We start from the raw sequence: 20,103 nt of genomic DNA, 5'->3' as shown, positions 1-20,103 counted from the left end.
GACTATTAAATAGATTCAATAAACATTACACTTACAGCACATATAATAATAATAAAAATCAGAATCTGCTTGTATAGTTTTAACGTAGGATGTTGATACTTTCTCAAGTAGTAAATATGTTAATTCCTGTCACATCATACTTTAAGTGATTCGCTATTCTGCCATCTGAAAAAATATAGTAATTTTATATGTGTAATGGTTAAATAATATCTTGAAAATTAAGTATTATATAAGCAGTTAAATGTTAAAAATTTTAATATTTACATAAAATGAACAAATAATATCATGTTTCAATGTTTTTGTGAAGTCTTAGCTTCAATGAAATACTTGAAAGTTAACAACGAGTAATAAGAATGATTACCTTAACCTAATAGTCTAGGTTTCAAGAGATTCACTTGAGAATTGAGTGTTGTATAAGCATTTAAAAATATGAACTTTTAATATTCGTCGAAAATTAACATATAAAAACATGGTTCATAGTATATATAAAACCTAAGCTTTAATGAAATACTTGAAAGTTAACAATGAGTAATAAGAATGATTACCTTAACCTAATAGTCTTGGTTTCAAGAGACTAACTTGAGAATTGAGTGTTCTATAATCATTTAAAAATATGAACTTTTAATATTCGTCAATAATTAACATATAAAAACATGGTTCATAGTATAAATAAATCCTAAGCTTTAATGAAATACTTGAAAGTTAACAATGAGTAATACGAATGATTACCTTAACCTAATAGTCTTGGTTTCAAGAGACTAACTTGAGAATTGAGTGTTGTATAAGCATTTAAAAATATGAATTTTTAATATTCGTCGAAAATTAAAATATAAAATCATGTTTCAATATGTATATAAAACCCAAGCTTTAATGATATACTTGAAAGTAAGCAATGAGTAATTAGAATGATTACCTTAACCTGGTAGTCTAGGTTTCAAGAAATTAACTTGAGAATTGAGTGTTCTATAAGCATTTAAAAATATGAACTTTTAATATTCGTCAATAATTAACATATAAAAACATGGTTCATAGTATAAATAAAACCTAAGCTTCAATGAAATACTTGAAAGTTAACAATGAGTAATACGAATGATTACCTTAACCTAATAGTCTTGGTTTCAAGAGACTAACTTGAGAATTGAGTGTTGTATAAGCATTTAAAAATATGAAATTTTAATATTCGTCGAAAATTAACATATAAAAACATGGTTCATAGTATATATAAAACCTAAGCTTTAATGAAATACTTGAACGTTAACAATGAGTAATAAGAATGATTACCTTAACCTAATAGTCTTGGTTTCAAGAGACTAACTTGAGAATTGAGTGTTCTATAATCATTTAAAAATATGAATTTTTAATATTCGTCGAAAATTAAAATATAAAATCATGTTTCAATATGTATATAAAACCCAAGCTTTAATCATATACTTGAAACTAAGCAATGAGTAATTAGAATGATTACCTTAACCTAGTAGTCTAGGTTTCAAGAGATTAACTTGAGAATTGAATGTTCTATAAGCATTTAAAAATATGAACTTTTAATATTCGTCAATAATTAACATATAAAAACATGGTTCATAGTATAAATAAAACCTAAGCTTTAATGAAAAACTTGAAAGTTAACAATGAGTAATAAGAATGGTTACCTTAATCTAATAGTTTAAGTTTCAAGAGACTAACTTGAGAATTGAGTGTTCTATAAGCATTTAAAAATTAGAATTTTTAATATGCGTCTAAAATTAAGATAAAAAATCATGTTATGTACTATTTTTGAAATGTTGACTTTAATGAAATATTAGAATAGTTTTCTGAATCTAATGGTCAGGGTATCATGACAGAAACATTGTTATACACTGGTATTAATTGACTATAAAATAAATTCAATAAACATTACACTTACAGCACATATAACCATAATTAAAATCAGAATCTTCTTGTCCAGTTTAAATGTATAATGTTGAACAAGGATGTTGATACATTTCCAAGTAGTAAATATGTTAATTCCTGCCACATCATACCTTAAGTGATCGGCTACTCTGTCACCTGAAAAAATTTAGTCAGTTTATATGTATAATGGTTAATGAATATCTTGAGAATAAAGTGTTATGTAAGCAGTTAAACGTAAAAATTGTTATACTTGTGTAAAATTAACATATAAAATCATGTTTCAATGTGTTTGTGAAGTCTTAGCTTCAATGAAATACTTCAAAGTATGCAATTAGTAATTAGAATGACTACCTTAACCTAATAGTCTAGGTTTCAAGAGATTCACTTGAGAATTGAGTGTTCTATAAGCATTTAAAAATATGAATTTTTAATATTCGTAGAAAATTAAAATATAAAATCATGTTTCAATATGTATATAAAACCCAAGCTTTAATGAAATACATGAAAGTTAACAATGGAATATTAGAATTTTTTTCTGAATCTAATGGTCAGGGTATCTTGACAGAAACATTGTTATACCATTGGTATTAATTAACTATAAAATAGATTCAATAAACATTACACTTACAGCACATATAACCATAATTAAAATCAGTATCTGCTTGTATAGTTTTAACGTAGGATGTTGATACTTTTCAAGTAGTAAATATGTTAATTCCTGCCACATCATACTTTAAGTGATTCGCTATTCTGCCATCTGAAAAAATATAGTCATTTTATATGTATAATGGTTAAATAATATCTTGAAAATTAAGTATTATATAAGCAGTTAAATGTAAAAATTTTTAATATTTATATAAAATAAACATATAAAATCATGTTTTGTACTATTTCTGAAGTGTTGATTTTAATGAAATACTTGAAAGTAAACAATGGGTAATAAAAATTATTACCTTAACCTAGTAGTACAGGTTTCAAGAGATTAACTTGAGAATTGAGTGTTGTTTAAGCATTTAAAAGTATGAATTTTTAATATTCGTCCAAAATTAACATATAAAATCATGTTTCATTCTGTATATAAATCCTAAGCTTTAATGAAATACTTGAAAGTAAACAATTGGTAATAAGAATGATTACCTTAACCATGTAGTCTAGATTTCAAAAGACCAACTTGAGAATTGAGTTTTATATAATCAGTTAAAAATATGAATTTTCAATATTCATCAAAAATTAATATATAAATTCATATTGTTTTGTGTTTACGAAGTCTAAGCTTCATTGAATTACTTGAAAGTTAACAATGAGTATTAAGAATGATTTTCTGATTTTGAAGTCTAAGTTTCAAGAGACTAACTTGAGAATTGAGTGTTCTATAAGCATTTAAAAATCGGAATTTTTAATATGCGTTTAAAATTAAGATAAAAAATCATGTTATGTACTATTTTTGAAATGTTGACTTTAATGAAATATTAGAATAGTTTTCTGAATCTAATGGTCAGGGTATCATGACAGAAACATTGTTATACACTGGTATTAATTGACTATAAAATAAATTCAATAAACATTACACTTACAGCACATATAACCATAATTAAAATCAGAATCTTCTTGTCCAGTTTAAATGTATAATGTTGAACAAGGATGTTGATACTTTTCCAAGTAGTAAATATGTTAATTTCTGCCACATCATACCTTAAGTGATCGGCTATTCTGTCACCTGAAAAAATTTAGTCAGTTTATATGTATAATGGTTAATGAATATCTTGAGAATAAAGTGTTATGTAAGCAGTTAAACGTAAAAATTGTTATATTTGTGTAAAATTAACATATAAAATCATGTTTTATTGTGTTTATGAAGTCTAAGCTTCAATGAAATACTTGAAAGTTAACAATGGGTAATAAGAATGATTACCTTAACCTAGTAGTCTAGGTTTCAAGAGACTAACTTGAGAATTGAGTGTTATATAATCAGTTAATAATATGAATTTTTAATATTCGTCAAAAATTAACACATAAAATCATGTTTTTTAGTCTTTTTTAAGTGTTGACTTTTACGAAATACATGAAAGTTAACAATGGAATATTAGAATCATTTTCTGAATCTAATGGTCAGGTTATCTTGACTCTAATGTTGTGATACACATGCCATTAATAGACTATAAAATAGATTCAATAACCATTACACTTATTATCTATATGACCATTATTAAAATCAGAATCTTCTTGTTCATTTTCAACGAAGGATGTAGATACTTTCCCAAGTGGTGAAAATGATAATTCATCTCTCAGTATGCCTTGATTGATCTGTTGTACTGCCATCTTAAAAAAAAAAGTAATTAGTTAAATATGCACAATGGTTGGAGGATAAAATGTCATTACTTCACACCAAAAAGAGAACAAAAATGTTTATAAGACAACTGGTATGTGGATAACACTGAACAATTTAGAAGTGGAAATAAAAAAACAAAAGCGTACAGACAAACTAAATTCTTAATACAAAATACTTGAAAACAATTTAAAGTTGAAATTTAATACAAATACGAATGTAAAAGTACAAAAAGATATGATATATAAACCTCTTAGGTTATATCACTAAATCACTATCATGGTTTAAAAATATCATATTAATTCGACTTGGAAGAAACAACATATTACATTTTATATCTGGCCGTTGAATTCAAAAATGTTTAATAATATAATACTTTTAGATACAAATACAATTTCAATACTGACTATAATATAATTAAATAAATTTCCAATAATATTGTATACTTTATATATTTAGTAGGCAGTGGTATATAGATTATGAATTTGTAATATATGTCAAAATTGACTACTAGATTAAAAAAATGATTGTAATTTGCTATTATTAATCTTCATATATTTAATTTTAGCTGATGGCAGCACAGCAGATCACTCAATGGCCAAGGCATGCTGATACATGAATTCTGTTCATACTTCCACTTGTGAAAGTATAAAGTAAATTAATAGTAATGAAACAATTGAAATTTGTTAATAATCTGAATAAAAGATTGGTAAACACTTTTAGCTTGTAATTTTCATTCTTAAAATTTGCCTTTGCTATAAAAATCTTTTTATTTTTACAACATTTATTTAATTATTAGTTTTCATTTTAACCATAACTTTTAGTAATATTATTCAAATCGTCAAGTGCCTGTAAATGTTTTTTGGTAGTTTTATTCAATTGTAATTTGATATTATTATGATCAAATTAGAATTATTTTTAAAGAACTGTAAAGTCATACATATATTGAAAAGCAGTAATTTTAATGTAGGTTATGCATGGACGAAATTGCATTTCTATTATATATTACGTCGCATACCCGATTTTTTGAATGATTAAAAAAATAAATTTATATTAAAAATTGTAATTTGGGTGTCTAGCTATCAGTCCTTAACTGATGCAAAGCAACACTTGTGCTGGCGATCAACCTACGGTGGATTGTTATAATACCTCCTGATGTCAAAGATCTGATGCTGTTTTATAGGAGAAAAAGTTAAACTCGAATTACATTTTAAAACTTAAATTAAGTTGTCAGTTATCATCGAGGAAGAACCATTTAAACAAAACTTAACTTCCCTGCAGGTAGGCAATCCGATTATGTCGGATCGCATTGATGTGCGCGTAGCAAGTGAAGTCAAAATTAGTATAAATTCGAACTTTGAATTGTATAAAGTTTTTATACAAACAACTATTTGTTTATACAACATATAATATATATTATATATATATTATATTAATTAATATGCATTTACAGCGCCGAATTTTACGACAACTTACTTATTGATTTGACAAAATTAAAGTTAGTTAAAGCTGTCTGATCTTAATTTAAAAAAAATATTTAAATTCAGCAGAAAAATGTCTGTAGATCGTACTAAACTTTTCAGTTTTAATTTTAATTTTAAATTTAATATTATGATTTGAAAAAATTTATATTTTCAAGTTTTTATGACCACTTCATTAGAATATAAGATTTATAGACAATTTCTGTCGAGCTTAGATGTTTTTTTAGAATCAAAATCGGACATCTTAAACTAACTTTAATTTTGTACAAACTTAACGTCTTTTGTGCTCAAATTGATGGTAGTAGCGAGGCCCCCCTTAAATTGAATAATTGAATATTGTCAAAAAAAAAAATAAAAAATGCAATCTTTTGACATGCAAATGGTGTTTATAATAAAACAAAATTATGTAATTATTTGTTAGTACCTAGAATTGCATATTTGCATCGCAGTTTTAACATGGTTTTCAAAAACGTAAAAAGTAATTAAAAATGTATTAAAATAACACGTTGAATCAAGTGGTTTTGTATAGTTTCAAATTGATCAAATACTATCAAAATATGCTATCTGTATACCTATTATATACCTATTATGCTTATACATAATATTTTGACACCACACCTTTATAAATTGAAAGTAAGCATGTTTTGTTACTAGAGCTCGGAAAGTTGTAGGAGCTAAAAAAGGCAAAATATGCAAAAAAATTATTCGGAGTTCCAAAAATAAAATACATCATATGTTATTAATATATTAATATAATATACATGAAAACTTTTTATAACTGAAAAAAAAATTATATCTAGTTGGCATTTTTACATCTTATTGAGCTGAAAATAAAATTTTAAACAGCGATATGTTATTAACTTTGTAATTGACTATGGGGATGACAATTAACACCTTTGTTGATAATTTTGAGTTTTATATTCAATATAAATTTAAATAAATAAAAAAAATTTTTTTTTGAAAAATATGAAATATGGATAATTATTGGATATAATATCCGTATAAAATCATTGAAATAAGTATTTTTTTAGCTAAAATTTGCAAACTATGCATTTTTAATTTTTTAACTAGCCATTGTTTACTTCAGATTTGTAGCTAGGTCTGCTATAAATTGAGAGCATACAGAGCAATATGCAATTTCTACTACTTCCGAGCCCTAGTTATTATTACTTTTAAAATTAAAAAAAAAATTGTAATTTTAACACAAAACAATAAATAATTAACAATTCATATTAAAAGAGCTAAAATGCATAAAAATAAAAGTATAAAACAATGTCTTTTTATTAATTATTGACAACGGTTATCTACCGTTTGTTAATAACACAACAGAATAATTATTATGTGTTAATAATTCGTATAATATTGCACCGTCTATGATAACCAGATGGGAATAATAAACTCAACAAACCACAAGAGTAATTGTAATTACTCTATGGAACAAACGCATAACTCGATCGCGACCATCACTTACTTAGCGCCGTAAATTTGGCCATTGTCATTACGTTGGACTATGTTATGTATAGTTTTCGTGCTCTAGGTGGCGTTACTAATTCCGAAATCTGTATTCTGCAACAATCGTCAACGGTTATTTATTTGATTTCTTTATAAGCAGTAAAGTATTTAAAATTTCATGAAAATAATCGTCTCAATAACCTTAAAATAATGATAACTATAACTATATTATGACTTAAAGTTGGACAATACTGTTATAAATATTTGTTTGTTTGAAATAAAAATTTAACGTTAAGTAGAAGTTGCTTCACATATCTAAATTAAAACAATTTAACTATAACAACCTCATAGTCACAAACTTATAAAATTATATAACACCTAACCTATTTATTGATAATTATTTAAAATTTTAATATTATATTTATAGTAATATACTAATTAAGTCGTTAATATTTATTAGTTTATTACTATTAATACGGGTGTTATATAGTTGTTAAAAAGAAAAACTGTGGATATATACTCAAAATTACATTGCATTGACAAAAATTATAAACATGATTTATTAACGCTATGGTTTGTCCCCAAACGTGGCCAAATAAACTTATAACTTTAGGGATGGTTAACAAATTAAATACAAAAAAAACTCAAAACAGCTATAGATAATTGTAGGTACTTTAAATATTCACCAAATGTCTACATTATTTTTGATGTGAAATATCTTATGGCGCGGTACGGTAGTGAGACCGACTGTTGCGTGGCGACGCCCCACTCGAGGCTCATCGTTACAATTCGCCAAAGCTCGGCAAAAAATTAATAATAATAATAATTAAAAAAAAAAAATAATTATTATAATAATAATTTTCAACATTATTATAAAAACAAAATTGTTGATGTTTCACATCTGCTAGGCGTCCCGCGACGGCTCAGTTTTGATTTTTTTCCTAGAAAAATATATATATGATATAATTTCATAAATATCTTAAATTTTTTTGTACTATTTAGACATTTAAAAATTTTTAACTTTCAATTTTGTTATAGATGGTTTTTCAATTATTGTGAATAAAAATGTTATCGAGTCAAACAACTTTGAAATTTAGTACAGTCTCTTATATATTGTTATTATATATAGCTATTAAAAAAATTAATGATACTATGCATTATTTTTTTTTACTAGTAAATTTGATATTCATGTTTTGATATAATTTGTAAAAATCACACTAAGATGATCAAAATGTTCAAATAAATTTGTAGTCAAAACGTTTAATTTTTATATTTAAGAATTGATAAGTTAAAACACTGTTTCTCTTAAGTTCATATTTTAATCAAAAAATCAAAAAATATATAGGTAAACACAATTTTTTTGTATATGTTAAAATGTGCCCAAAATTAGATACTTTAACAAAGAACAGTGGTTTTAATTATTTTATTGAAATTTAAAAAAATATCGGCAGTCGGTCGTCATAGCCGCACATTTTACACCGTTCAATACCGCACACACATTTGATTCGGTTCTTGGTCACTTTGTACGGTCGAGCATCAAAAGTTCGAAACTCGGACATTTTGTACGGTCGGGTAAAAAAGTACATTTCAGAACGCGGACACTTTGTACTATTTACTATTATATACATATGTATATATTATTAAATACAATTTTATTAAAATTGTTATTAAGTTTAAATATTAATTAGTAAATCTAAGTATTTTATACATTTTCCGAGTTTTTGGACAGTTTTGCAGGCAATACAATTGGATGAATGTGTCAATATAGGCTACATAAAAAGCAAAAATCTAATTCTGGTAAAAATAATAAGCTATTAACTTTATGTAACCAGCACCAAAACAAAGAAATAATTTTGAATTTAAAAATTCCATAAAACTTATACATGTCGGTTTTAACATTATTTCTCGTTTTTGGCAGAATTTTGTTTCGGTATTATTTTTTATTTATATTTATATTGTACGCATTTTTAATTGATTTAAACTGATTATTTTGACTAATAGGAATATACTATATTTTATAACGTTTTTAATAAATTTACTTTTTTATATTTAATTTTTACATTATATTCACATAACATTTAGGTATATTACTATATACATTAATATGTACTTTATGTATATAATAGTACAAAGTGTACGCGTTATGAAATTTAAACAATGGACCTTACAAAGTGACCGCTTACCATTTGATTCACCGTTAAAAATTAAACAGAAAAATCTATACCTAATTATTTTTCATCTGAACAATAGTAGCCACAGCCCATAATCATACTTTAGGAATCAAATGTGCCAAACCAAAAAAAATTTTAACTATAATCCAGATTGTGAATTTTTATTATTGTATTTTTTTTTTATATTGGAATAGAACTAAATTTTCTGTATAATCTCGAAAGTTTAATTTTTATGATTTCATGATTTTGCTTATTTATGATTAACTGGTGTGCGATATTAAATGATATACCTAATGTTATTTTATACGTTATTAATATATTTCAATATTCAACCTGTGCAGTATTGAACGGTTTGATTTGGGGAAAATATACGGGATTAAGATACAGTGGAGCGTCGATTATCCGCACGTCAATTATCCGCACTACAACATTTTTGCGTACAAATTTATTTTTAGTTTAATTTAATTTAGTTTTATCATTCGTTATGTCTTATCGTGTACTATAATAATATATTATATATAAATTTATATATATATATGTAATGTTATATTATGAAATGGCTTGGCGGCGAAAAATTGATTATTATTTCAAATAAATACATTATATTTTTTATATTATGTATGAATAACATATTTAGTATTATATCTAGTAAATTAGTTTTTAACTTAATATTAAAATTTTCAATTGTTGTTTGATTATCCGCACAAATCGATTATTCGCACCCCCTTCGGTCCCAATTAGTGCGAATAATCGACGCTCCTCTGTACACTTAAGTGTGCGGTTTTGAACGACGACCTTTTTTGAAAGTGTGCGGTTATGAACGACGCCCAAAAATATTATTCGTGGGTACTTGATACTTTTAACGTAGACTAGGTATATTATTTCATATACTAAATTCCATTTTCAAATGCAATATGTTTTCGGAAAAGATTAATTTAGCTTACTTTATTACTAATATCTAATCTAATATGCTTATTAATAATATAAGCTGTCATACCGATATACCTTCTTTGTTCAAAATCGTTTTTCGTATGCAATAATAAATAATATTATATATTGTGTGACCCCTCTAATCAAACGCAATAAAAAACGCTTTTCCAGATATATAAATAGATATCTTCTGCTGTCTTTCTATCAACTGATAATAATACAATAATTCACTAATCATATTTTATATTATGTAATTGAAGGTATAAGCTGCAAAAATAACTTACTGCTTTAGTGCTGTGATAATATCACTTGATATACTGGCTATGATTCATATTTTTTTTTATTGTTGTTATTTGTTATTTTAACAAAAAAAAAAAAAAAATGAATAAATAAAGAACAATTTTTAGTTCTTTATAGTTATTATAAGAAAGATCAAAATTCGATAAGTAAACAAAATTAAAATAGAAACGCTGGCTCTAAGATATAGCAATTTTAGTATTTTACCATTTTTATCACTTTATTGGTAAATTTATCGATATTTTTTTTACGTAAATTTTCCATCTTTTAATCATCATTGATTATTGAATTCAAATTTAATATATACGCACATTATAGTGACGCACTACTCAATTACAATACATCGACTGTACTAACTGTACAGCCCAGGGGTGGCTTTAATTCTTTGCCTGAGGGGGGGGGGCTGCAATACATTTTTACATCAATATTATACAAATTATACAAAATTAAATCAATGCAAATATTTGACAAAATAAAGAGTAAGATGTCTTGGGGGGCCACGGCCTCTATATGCCCCCTTAAAAGCCGCTCGTGGTACAGCCCAGTGGTTATACTTACTATTTCCTGTTTTGTTTGTAAGTACAATGTGCCTCATAATTTATCCTTACTATGATTTAACAATACATATATACGTTTAAAGTGCAATTTCTGAAAAATTCGTAAAAACTTACTACGGAAAAAAATATTTACCAAATAAATTTGTGTGACAAAATGTAGTTGGTATAATTATATTTTAGTGAGGTTTGATACAACTATATACTGACGTTTAGTATAAAGTTATGGTTAGAAATTTAGTGAGTTGTACCAATAAAATATAGTCGGCATAATTAAATTATATATGTATACAGGTACAACAAAATTAAATGGTTAAACAAGCTAAGACTTACGACTCAGAGATTCCCAACCAAGGTGTCGCGAAATTTATTTGGGGTGCCGCGAAATTATTTGAAATATATTTTTTAAGAAAAAATGATTTTATGAAAAGTCTGTGAGTAATAAAATAGACTATAATATAAAACCTATTATGTTTCATATATTTTGTAGAAATATTACAATGTTCAGTCTATTTTAATGTTCATACCAGTTTTTTTGCTACCGCTTTGATGTGAAATACCTGTGACTTTATCTTATCTTAATTTTTATAAATCATGGATCGACAATAGTAATTTAATAATATACTAACAATTTCAGTACAATCAGTCTGGTTTTAATCATCATTATGAAACATATTTCAATCGTCTCTAGATATTTTATAATATATATTATGTATTTTAGTGAATATAATGGATAAATTTATTACTAAAAAACGATATTTCATCTAACCTTAATATTGAGTCAACATCTGGTGAATTAAATCAAGCTAGTTCTAGTTCTATTGCTTTAAATAAAATACGTTTATATAATATTAGTTAGTATTTTCTTGATTTAGATATTTCCGAGTTTGATTGGATAAATGACCCATTTGATAAAGATATAAGTTTAACTGAATTCAGCCTTGAAGAAGAAGAGGAACTCGCTGAAATACGAAACAATCGAACTCTTTTATCAAAGTACAAAAATGTTCCATTAAATAAATTTTGGGTTTACGTTGAAAAAATTCATGATAAAATTGGCAAAAAAGCTCTAAAAATATTACTGCAGTTTTCGATGTCATATTTATGTGAACAAGGATTTTCCACTCTTGTAAACATAAAATCAAATAAACGAATGAAAATGGAGTTCGTTGAAGAAGAAATGAGAGTATGTCTTTCAAATATTCGACCACAAATAAAAGATTTGTGTAAAAAAAAACAAGCCCAAGTATCACATTAGTTCCATAAGTTCCTTAATTTTAAATTAATATTATAAATCAAATAATAAATAAATAAATAATAATTAAAAATAAAAATATAAACAATGTAAGAATTTGTTTTATAAAATGTAATATGTGTATATAGTATTATAGTATATAGCTGTATACACCTTACTACTTTTGTTTCTTTTGTTTATACTTATGCACTGATTAATAAAACCGAAGTAGTCTATAGACTATATAGTATAGGCTGTAGAGTATAGGGCCTAGGGTGTCTCAGGATTTTAGAAAATGACTAAGGGTGCCGTGAGTCAAAAAAGGTTGGGAACCTCTGATTTACGTCCTAAAATTTTTGCGATTCTCAAAGACACATCTTTTATAATTCGGCTGATAGTTGACTGACTTAACTCAAACCTATCCCCATTAACCGACTAAATTGAAAACAAAAAAATCTAATGAAAATCTATGCTAATAAAACATTAATATTAAAACAAAATTACTTGGTAGCATCCAGTCGCATAAAACTTAATGCTACCAGAACTTTCCACATTTTATTCACAGGTAATCCCCTCAAGTTTGTATGGATTTTACGTCTTTGTTCAGTAAATACCATAGGCATCAAAATATTTAAAAATATTTGTTTGGTTAATCTGAACCTCCTACTGTCTGAATAAAAATTAATAGGGTCAATATTTATATAATTATTTCTTTTATGTTTTCTGTGCTCTGCCTAATCCATTTAAAAAATCATAGTTGTCATCCATATAGTCCATATCCATATAATCATCCATTTTAACTCAATTATAATTATTATTTATAATAAATAACTTTTGTTTAAGTGAGCACTAAAGAGCACTAAAATTTCACTAAATGTCCCCTAAGAATTTTCTAACTTTATGTGTAAATCCTATTTATGAATAATAATTTACTAACTTTTAGATTTTACTAAGAATATACTTAATACTTACTAAGATTATTTTATGAATATTAAAATAATTATTTAAACTTAGTTTTTTACCAAGTGTTGACTTAGTACGATCTATGAATCTATAAAAGACTATAGTTGATATTATTTAATAATATTTACTAATAATAGTATAATACTAGTTAAAGTAATTAAAGCTGGTGTTAGCATTATCACTATATTAATCAGTTGGAATAATTATAAAATGAAGTTGTTATTGTTGTTAGTATTATTGTGGTTAAATTCATTAGAAAAACCAAAATATCGTGAGTATCCTTTGTCCTAATATTCGTATTTGTGCGTCGCGCATTGTGTGTCGTGCGTGTATCAGTTTATTATATACAAATTATTACCCATAATAGGTTCCTATTGTTTTTATGTTATTATTTTCATTCACCCATTGGTTCTATGGAATTTTTAGATTATTTTGTTCCTGATATAATGCAAAAATGTTCATTACATTTGTAATTAATGTAATTCTATTACTTAAAGTTTAAGTCTTATTTAAAAAAATAAAATTTAAAACCATTTTTTCATTAAAAATTATTTTAATAAAAATCAAAAAAAAATCTGAAATAATGCCATATTATTTTTTTATAAACATTTGTAGTAAAACATTTTATATATTCATTCGTAAAATAACGATTTCGGATTTATTATATCATCAATTTATAATATGCTTTATTGTTATTATGTTATTGTTTATAATATAGCATATTTACGTTTACTATAGCATAGATTATCATTTTCGATACAAAATTAAGTTTTTAAAATATGTTGACTAATTTTAAGGTATTTTCAGGCATGAAAAATATTCATCTTTAAAATTTTTTTTTTCGCTTTAAACGTTGGTAAAAACTTTTTAATTGGTTTAAGGTCTGATGTATAAACATAAATACGACACATTCATTATAGATATTATGAGACTTAGACATTTAGTCAATGACGAGGTCAATAGTCAACACCTTCGAGTCTACGACTTTACAGCAGAGTATATATTTACCTAAACTTTCTCATTTCATATTACTGTTATGTTTCAAAATGATTTTTCAGAATAATATAAACATTCATAAATCAATACATTGTAACTGAAATAACTACTTAATATTATAATAATATCAGCTGTACGGTTAGGTTAAACGGTTCTGCGCTCGACTATTGTGCGCGTCTAGCGAAAGCCTGCAATATGGAAAAACTGTGTATTACTGTTAAATATTTGTCAAAATACCGTCAAAAATCTTGCAACCAATATAATACATACTTACTGTCAAGCGCAGTTTTATTATTTTAATTTATTCAACACGTCAAACTTTTATTAAAAATCGTAATATCTTACACCAGAAAAATAATGTTTTTGGTTGCTTTTTTTCGATTGCTATTATTGTCATAATCATATATGTAAAAGAAAACCACATATAATCACAATAAATTCACAACACACTATAATATTAATTACAATGTATTATAATATACATTATATAATACGTTATAATACGTTATTTATTATATTATTATCTAAGGCATGATGCGCGTTGTCAGAGCTCATATGATTACGTTTTATCTTATAATTGTGTGTGTGTGTGTGTGTGTGTGTGTGTGTGTGTGTGTAATAATAATATTTTTTTTCGTGTACGTTTCGTTATTGGAAATGTGATAATTTTTTATACACAGACAAAAGTTAAATGCGATGTTTGAAACACATCTGAAAAAAAAAACCTCTGTCATAACAGAGATAAAGTTCGTTCTAACTCTATAACGTATTTTAACTGTGTTGATCTACGACCCCACAATATACGTCGCGGCCTATACAAAATACGAAAACATGTTTTCAAACATAACATTATAGAGGTATAATATTATAATTTATAAATCAACAATCCCGAGATTACGTAACAAAATCGAAAACGGTACTTATACTGGTATTATAGGCCACGTGTAATATACGGTGTTTGTTGAAAGTACAATAGTAGTAGGTAGATATACGTCATTAAGAACATTCGATATTATGTGTCTTTTAGTGTATATTTTATTTAAAAATGTCAGCTGATGATACGTCGGCAAAACTGTTTCAAGTTTACAACAACGGTTAACACCATTATCGTGACCCAATTAATTAAACACAGTATATAAGTGATTTTGTCAGATTTCACTGATTAATAAACGTATTAGCATAAGTGGACTAATTATTTTAAAACAAATTAACTTGAGTTACTTAAGTTATGAACGTCGAGTTATAAGTATTAAGTAAATGATTGAGTACTAAGTTAATATTATAAACAATATAGTAAAGTTTTATGTTTAAATTCGAAACGGAGAAATTTATAAGCTTGACTTAGTTAAAAAATAAATAAATTTATATTTTTTAAAAACCACCTGTATTGCACATGGGCAATGGACATATAGTAATTTTTATTTGTTTTTCTAAATATTTTATTGGAAATGCATTCTATAGTATTCCTTCTTTTAATTATTGCACACTAGTTGTAGTAGCTCATTAATCAATCACTTTTGTGTTATCTATAATAGTGAACTTGCTTATTGAATGAATATTTTATTTTTTTATTTAACACCATTGTTGCATAAAACGCAATCAAATAAAACATGTATTAATTGATTATATAAGTCTAATATAATAGACTGGTATAAATAATATAATTTAATATAAGGTAGGTATATATTTTCTTTTCAACTGAAATAAGCATTTCCAGTACAATGAATACTTTAACTATACTCGTTGTTAAATTATTTCAGTTCATTACAAAATTAACCAACTGCTATTATATCAAAAAGTTAAAATAATTTACATCTTTATAAGATACTATAATATAGCTACCAGTATGTTTCATTTACAATATATATTTGGTATGATGAGATTATAATATATTATACTAGATGCTATATGTTTTCAGAAAAAATTAAATCAAACTTCAATAATACTAATATACTCGGTAAAACAAATTATTTTATAATAGCAATTAAAAAAAAAAAAAAACATTTCATAAAATGTTTTTAGTGATATGCGCTGACAGATCGACTCTGCTCAGAATCATTTTTAATATACAATGATATATTATTTAATTCAAATTTAATAAATCTATTACAGTGATCCACCTACATTGTATAAAGCAGAGTGATGGCTATTTTTTCACCTTTTAGATTCTTAAATGAGCGATGAATGCTTTGATTTGAACATTTTATTTTTTTTTATGTGTCTGTAAACAGTGTAAACACGACAAGTATTCAATCAAATTCTTTGATTTTCAAAATTAAAGGTGGTTTATGGTGGACAATTTTATCTAGTTGGTAGTTTGGGATATTAAAAGAAAAAAAATCAAAGATCAGGAAAACCAAAAAAAATACGAAAATTTCGATTTTGTTTTTTCTTTGGTGTAACTCGAAAACGAATAACTCTATGGATACATTACATTTTTACAAAATATTTATGTAATAATTTTCTATTTACGATAAAATTAACTTGGTTGAGTTGATTTAAGTTCAGATCCTCCATAATAAGTAGGAGTTATCATGAAATATACTTAGTGATAAAGGTTTGTTTTTGTATACAATGATATTATATCATTGAATTGAATTCAAATTTAAGTAATTTAACATACCTAATAACAGTGACCAACTCAACACCTAATGTACAGCAGTGCGCAGTAATTGCTGCTAGTCAATTTTTTATATTCTTGTTACATTTAAAAAAAATTTTTTTCATGTATTCCAACAGTCATTATAATGCATTTCCCCGTGTTCTTTTTAGAACGTAAACATCCGGGTCATAGAGATTATCATGATGTCTATACAACAAGGATTGCTGATGCTATACCTATAAATCGATATATATATATATTATATAATAATATTATTATGTACACATTCGACTTTTGGACGCGATAATGTGTTCATAAGGATAATATAAAATAATAGTGTGTAAGTACAATACTCATCGTAATATTATCTAAGCTCAATCTAGGATATTAAATATTATTAGAGTTATTGTGTAACATGTATGTGTTATAATAGTTTGTAATATTAAGTCTATGAGCTGTAAGACTGACGTTTGCGATTTCGTGTAGAAAAATGTACAGACAGCCAATGCACTCGAATAAAAAAGTAAAAAGTGTCGATCGATCGTCCACGCAAAACTGTTCCTCAAAACGGTAATATTTGATACTAGGAACTCAGGAGGAAAGCAGCGAAGTGAATTGTTAAGCCACTCGTTTCGACCGCAATAACAACAACAACAACAACAATAATAATAATAATATATGACGTGTAATTTTATGCTGTATATATTGCAATGGAAGTTTACACTTCTACAGTATATTATATTATAATATTAAAAGACTAATAGTGCTATGGCTCCTTCTGAGTCCCTGATGTGCAAAATATTGTGCAACGAATACAATTTATATATATTTACAATTTATTATTTATTGTTAATAATATTACAGTCATAATAATATAGTCACTCATAATATATAATTGTAAATTATATTATCTGTGTCTACTGTCTATGCATTGCGAGGTAATAATTCCCGATAATAATAATATAAGAAATATATCAGAATATATACAATGAACGATAATATAATAATATATTTTAGCCGGTCGAGTGCTTTTCTATTTATATAAATTATATTGGATTAAAAATATTTCTATTAATTTATCTAATGAATAATTATATCAAATCAAATTATTGTATAGTCTTATTATTGCGTCTAAGGTTCAACGGTTTTAATGCAACATTTTAGAGTATTTTTGCTACGAAATATTATCATATTATTATTAATACTTTTAATTTTTAACCCATAAACATAATATTATATAGTACCTGTGTGAATATATTTAAGCCAAAGCTCCCTTGATCCTTCGACCTTTTCACAGCGTTTTAAAATGCGTGGGTATATATACAAAATATTATATTATATAAATATATAATATACATATATATATATAAATCATTGATGAAATGGAAAAAAAATTGAAAATATAGTACTACGGTTCTAATATATCAAAAATAAGTAAGTATATAGGTATCGTTTTGTTTTACATCGAGTGTCTAAACTCTAAAGGGTCATAGTAATAATTTTAAAATTTAATTGAATAATATCATTTTATATACAAAATGATTCTCAGCGGAGACGGTTTCCAGCTCAGGTTATTTTATATTATATATTGTATAATATCGATGAAAAATATGTTTTGTTTAAAATGTTGTTTCATAAAAAAAAAAAAAAATGTATTGTTAACTATTGTCAATTATAATTTATAAGATGATGTCATTGGTTATACCTATGGACTATGAATATGATAGGTCATAGGTGTATTATATTGATGTCGACTACCTAATACGTAATTAATATGTAATTAAATATTATAGAAAATGCCATTAAAAGTGTAGTAAAGAATACAAAATAAACTAACCAAAAGTTTCAGGTACCCACGAATAATATTTTCGTAACAACAAAATAACTAAAATCGTTACAGATTGTTAACATTTTTTAAGTGATTTCGCCAAAATTTTAACTTAATATAACGTCTATAAAAAAATGGCGCTTATATATTTCTTTTTATCCCTGGCGAACTTTGTTTTAAATATTCAAGTCTATTAATTAATTAAATATAAAATATATATATATTAAATATAATTTATATATTTATAAAGATTGAACATTTAAAAAATTGTTGATTGCAAAATAGTTTGCAAATTTTTATGATTTAAAATAAAATGTTTGAGAAAACAAATTAAAAAAAATGTATCAAATATTTATAAACATTTTAAAAAGAGTCAGTAAAATACACATTTAAAATAATATCATGAATAGGAAATATTTGTGCAAGTAATAGTCTATGGTTATTCGTTTTTGAATTAAAACAAAATAATCAAACTGTTATTTTATGCATAATAAATATCCAATGTTGTCAAAATTTAAATTTCAAACGCTTATAAAACTTTTTTAAGGAAAAAAAACTCAATATTTTTTAAAAAATTTTGTAAGCAAAACTTGTATGAGACCCTATATTAAATTGTCAAATCTTAACTGTAAATATTTAAAACTTTTAGAATTTATTGTAATTAAAAATTATTTAAAAATGTTCATAAATTTGATAATATTTGTCAACATTTATACTTAACATTCTCATAAAAAATATTTTTGACATTAAGATTCAATTTTTTTTTATTATCAATACATCATGTATACGTATATATATATATGAGGTATATATAGTTTTTGTTTGGTCAAAAATTAGAAAATGTACTATAAAATTATTTTATAAGTTATTAATAGCTATACTCATAAAAAATATTAAAATCGCTTATAGTTACAGTATTTTTTTAACAGGTGTTTTCACAAATCATTATTTATTTAAATAACCAAACCCAGGAAATTATATCGTTTTATACATATATGTAATTTTTATTAATTTAAATTAACACAATTTTATTATTATTATTATTATTATTACTAAAATCATAAAATTTGGATAAAATAATATTCATGAAAAATTATAAGTATTAAAGATTTATTATCTATCTCCTGTAAGTGTTGCTTGTGATAGAGATGTGAATGTAAACAATATAGTTTTAACAATCTTAAAAGTGTAATTTTGTACATAGATTTAAAGTTAATTATAAGTATAACAAAATACAGCGTGGAAGAAAGTTATTAAAAAAATTAAAGATAATATAGAATAAAAATAGACAAACGCAATAACAGAAACAGCTAATAGACTAATAGCTAGAGTACAACAATTATAATATAATATTATTATTGTGGCCTTTGTAATAGTAA

General features: G+C 25.0%; 1 protein-coding gene across 1 annotated transcript; it reads left to right on the top strand.

Annotated features, from left to right (window-relative positions):
• Positions 1-11,031: 11,031 nt before the first annotated feature.
• Positions 11,032-12,359, top strand: LOC114253681 (protein FAM200A-like). Its single transcript, XM_028188663.1, has 2 exons — positions 11,032-11,122; positions 11,977-12,359. Exons 1-2 carry the CDS (start codon positions 11,032-11,034, stop codon positions 12,357-12,359), a joined length of 474 nt encoding a protein of 157 aa, XP_028044464.1.
• Positions 12,360-20,103: the final 7,744 nt, after the last annotated feature.

This window comes from Rhopalosiphum maidis, chromosome 3 (assembly GCF_003676215.2).
Source record: "Rhopalosiphum maidis isolate BTI-1 chromosome 3, ASM367621v3, whole genome shotgun sequence".
NCBI lineage: Eukaryota > Metazoa > Arthropoda > Insecta > Hemiptera > Aphididae > Rhopalosiphum > Rhopalosiphum maidis.
Note: the sequence above shows the minus strand (reverse complement) of the source record. Positions and strands in the feature narration are given on the sequence as shown.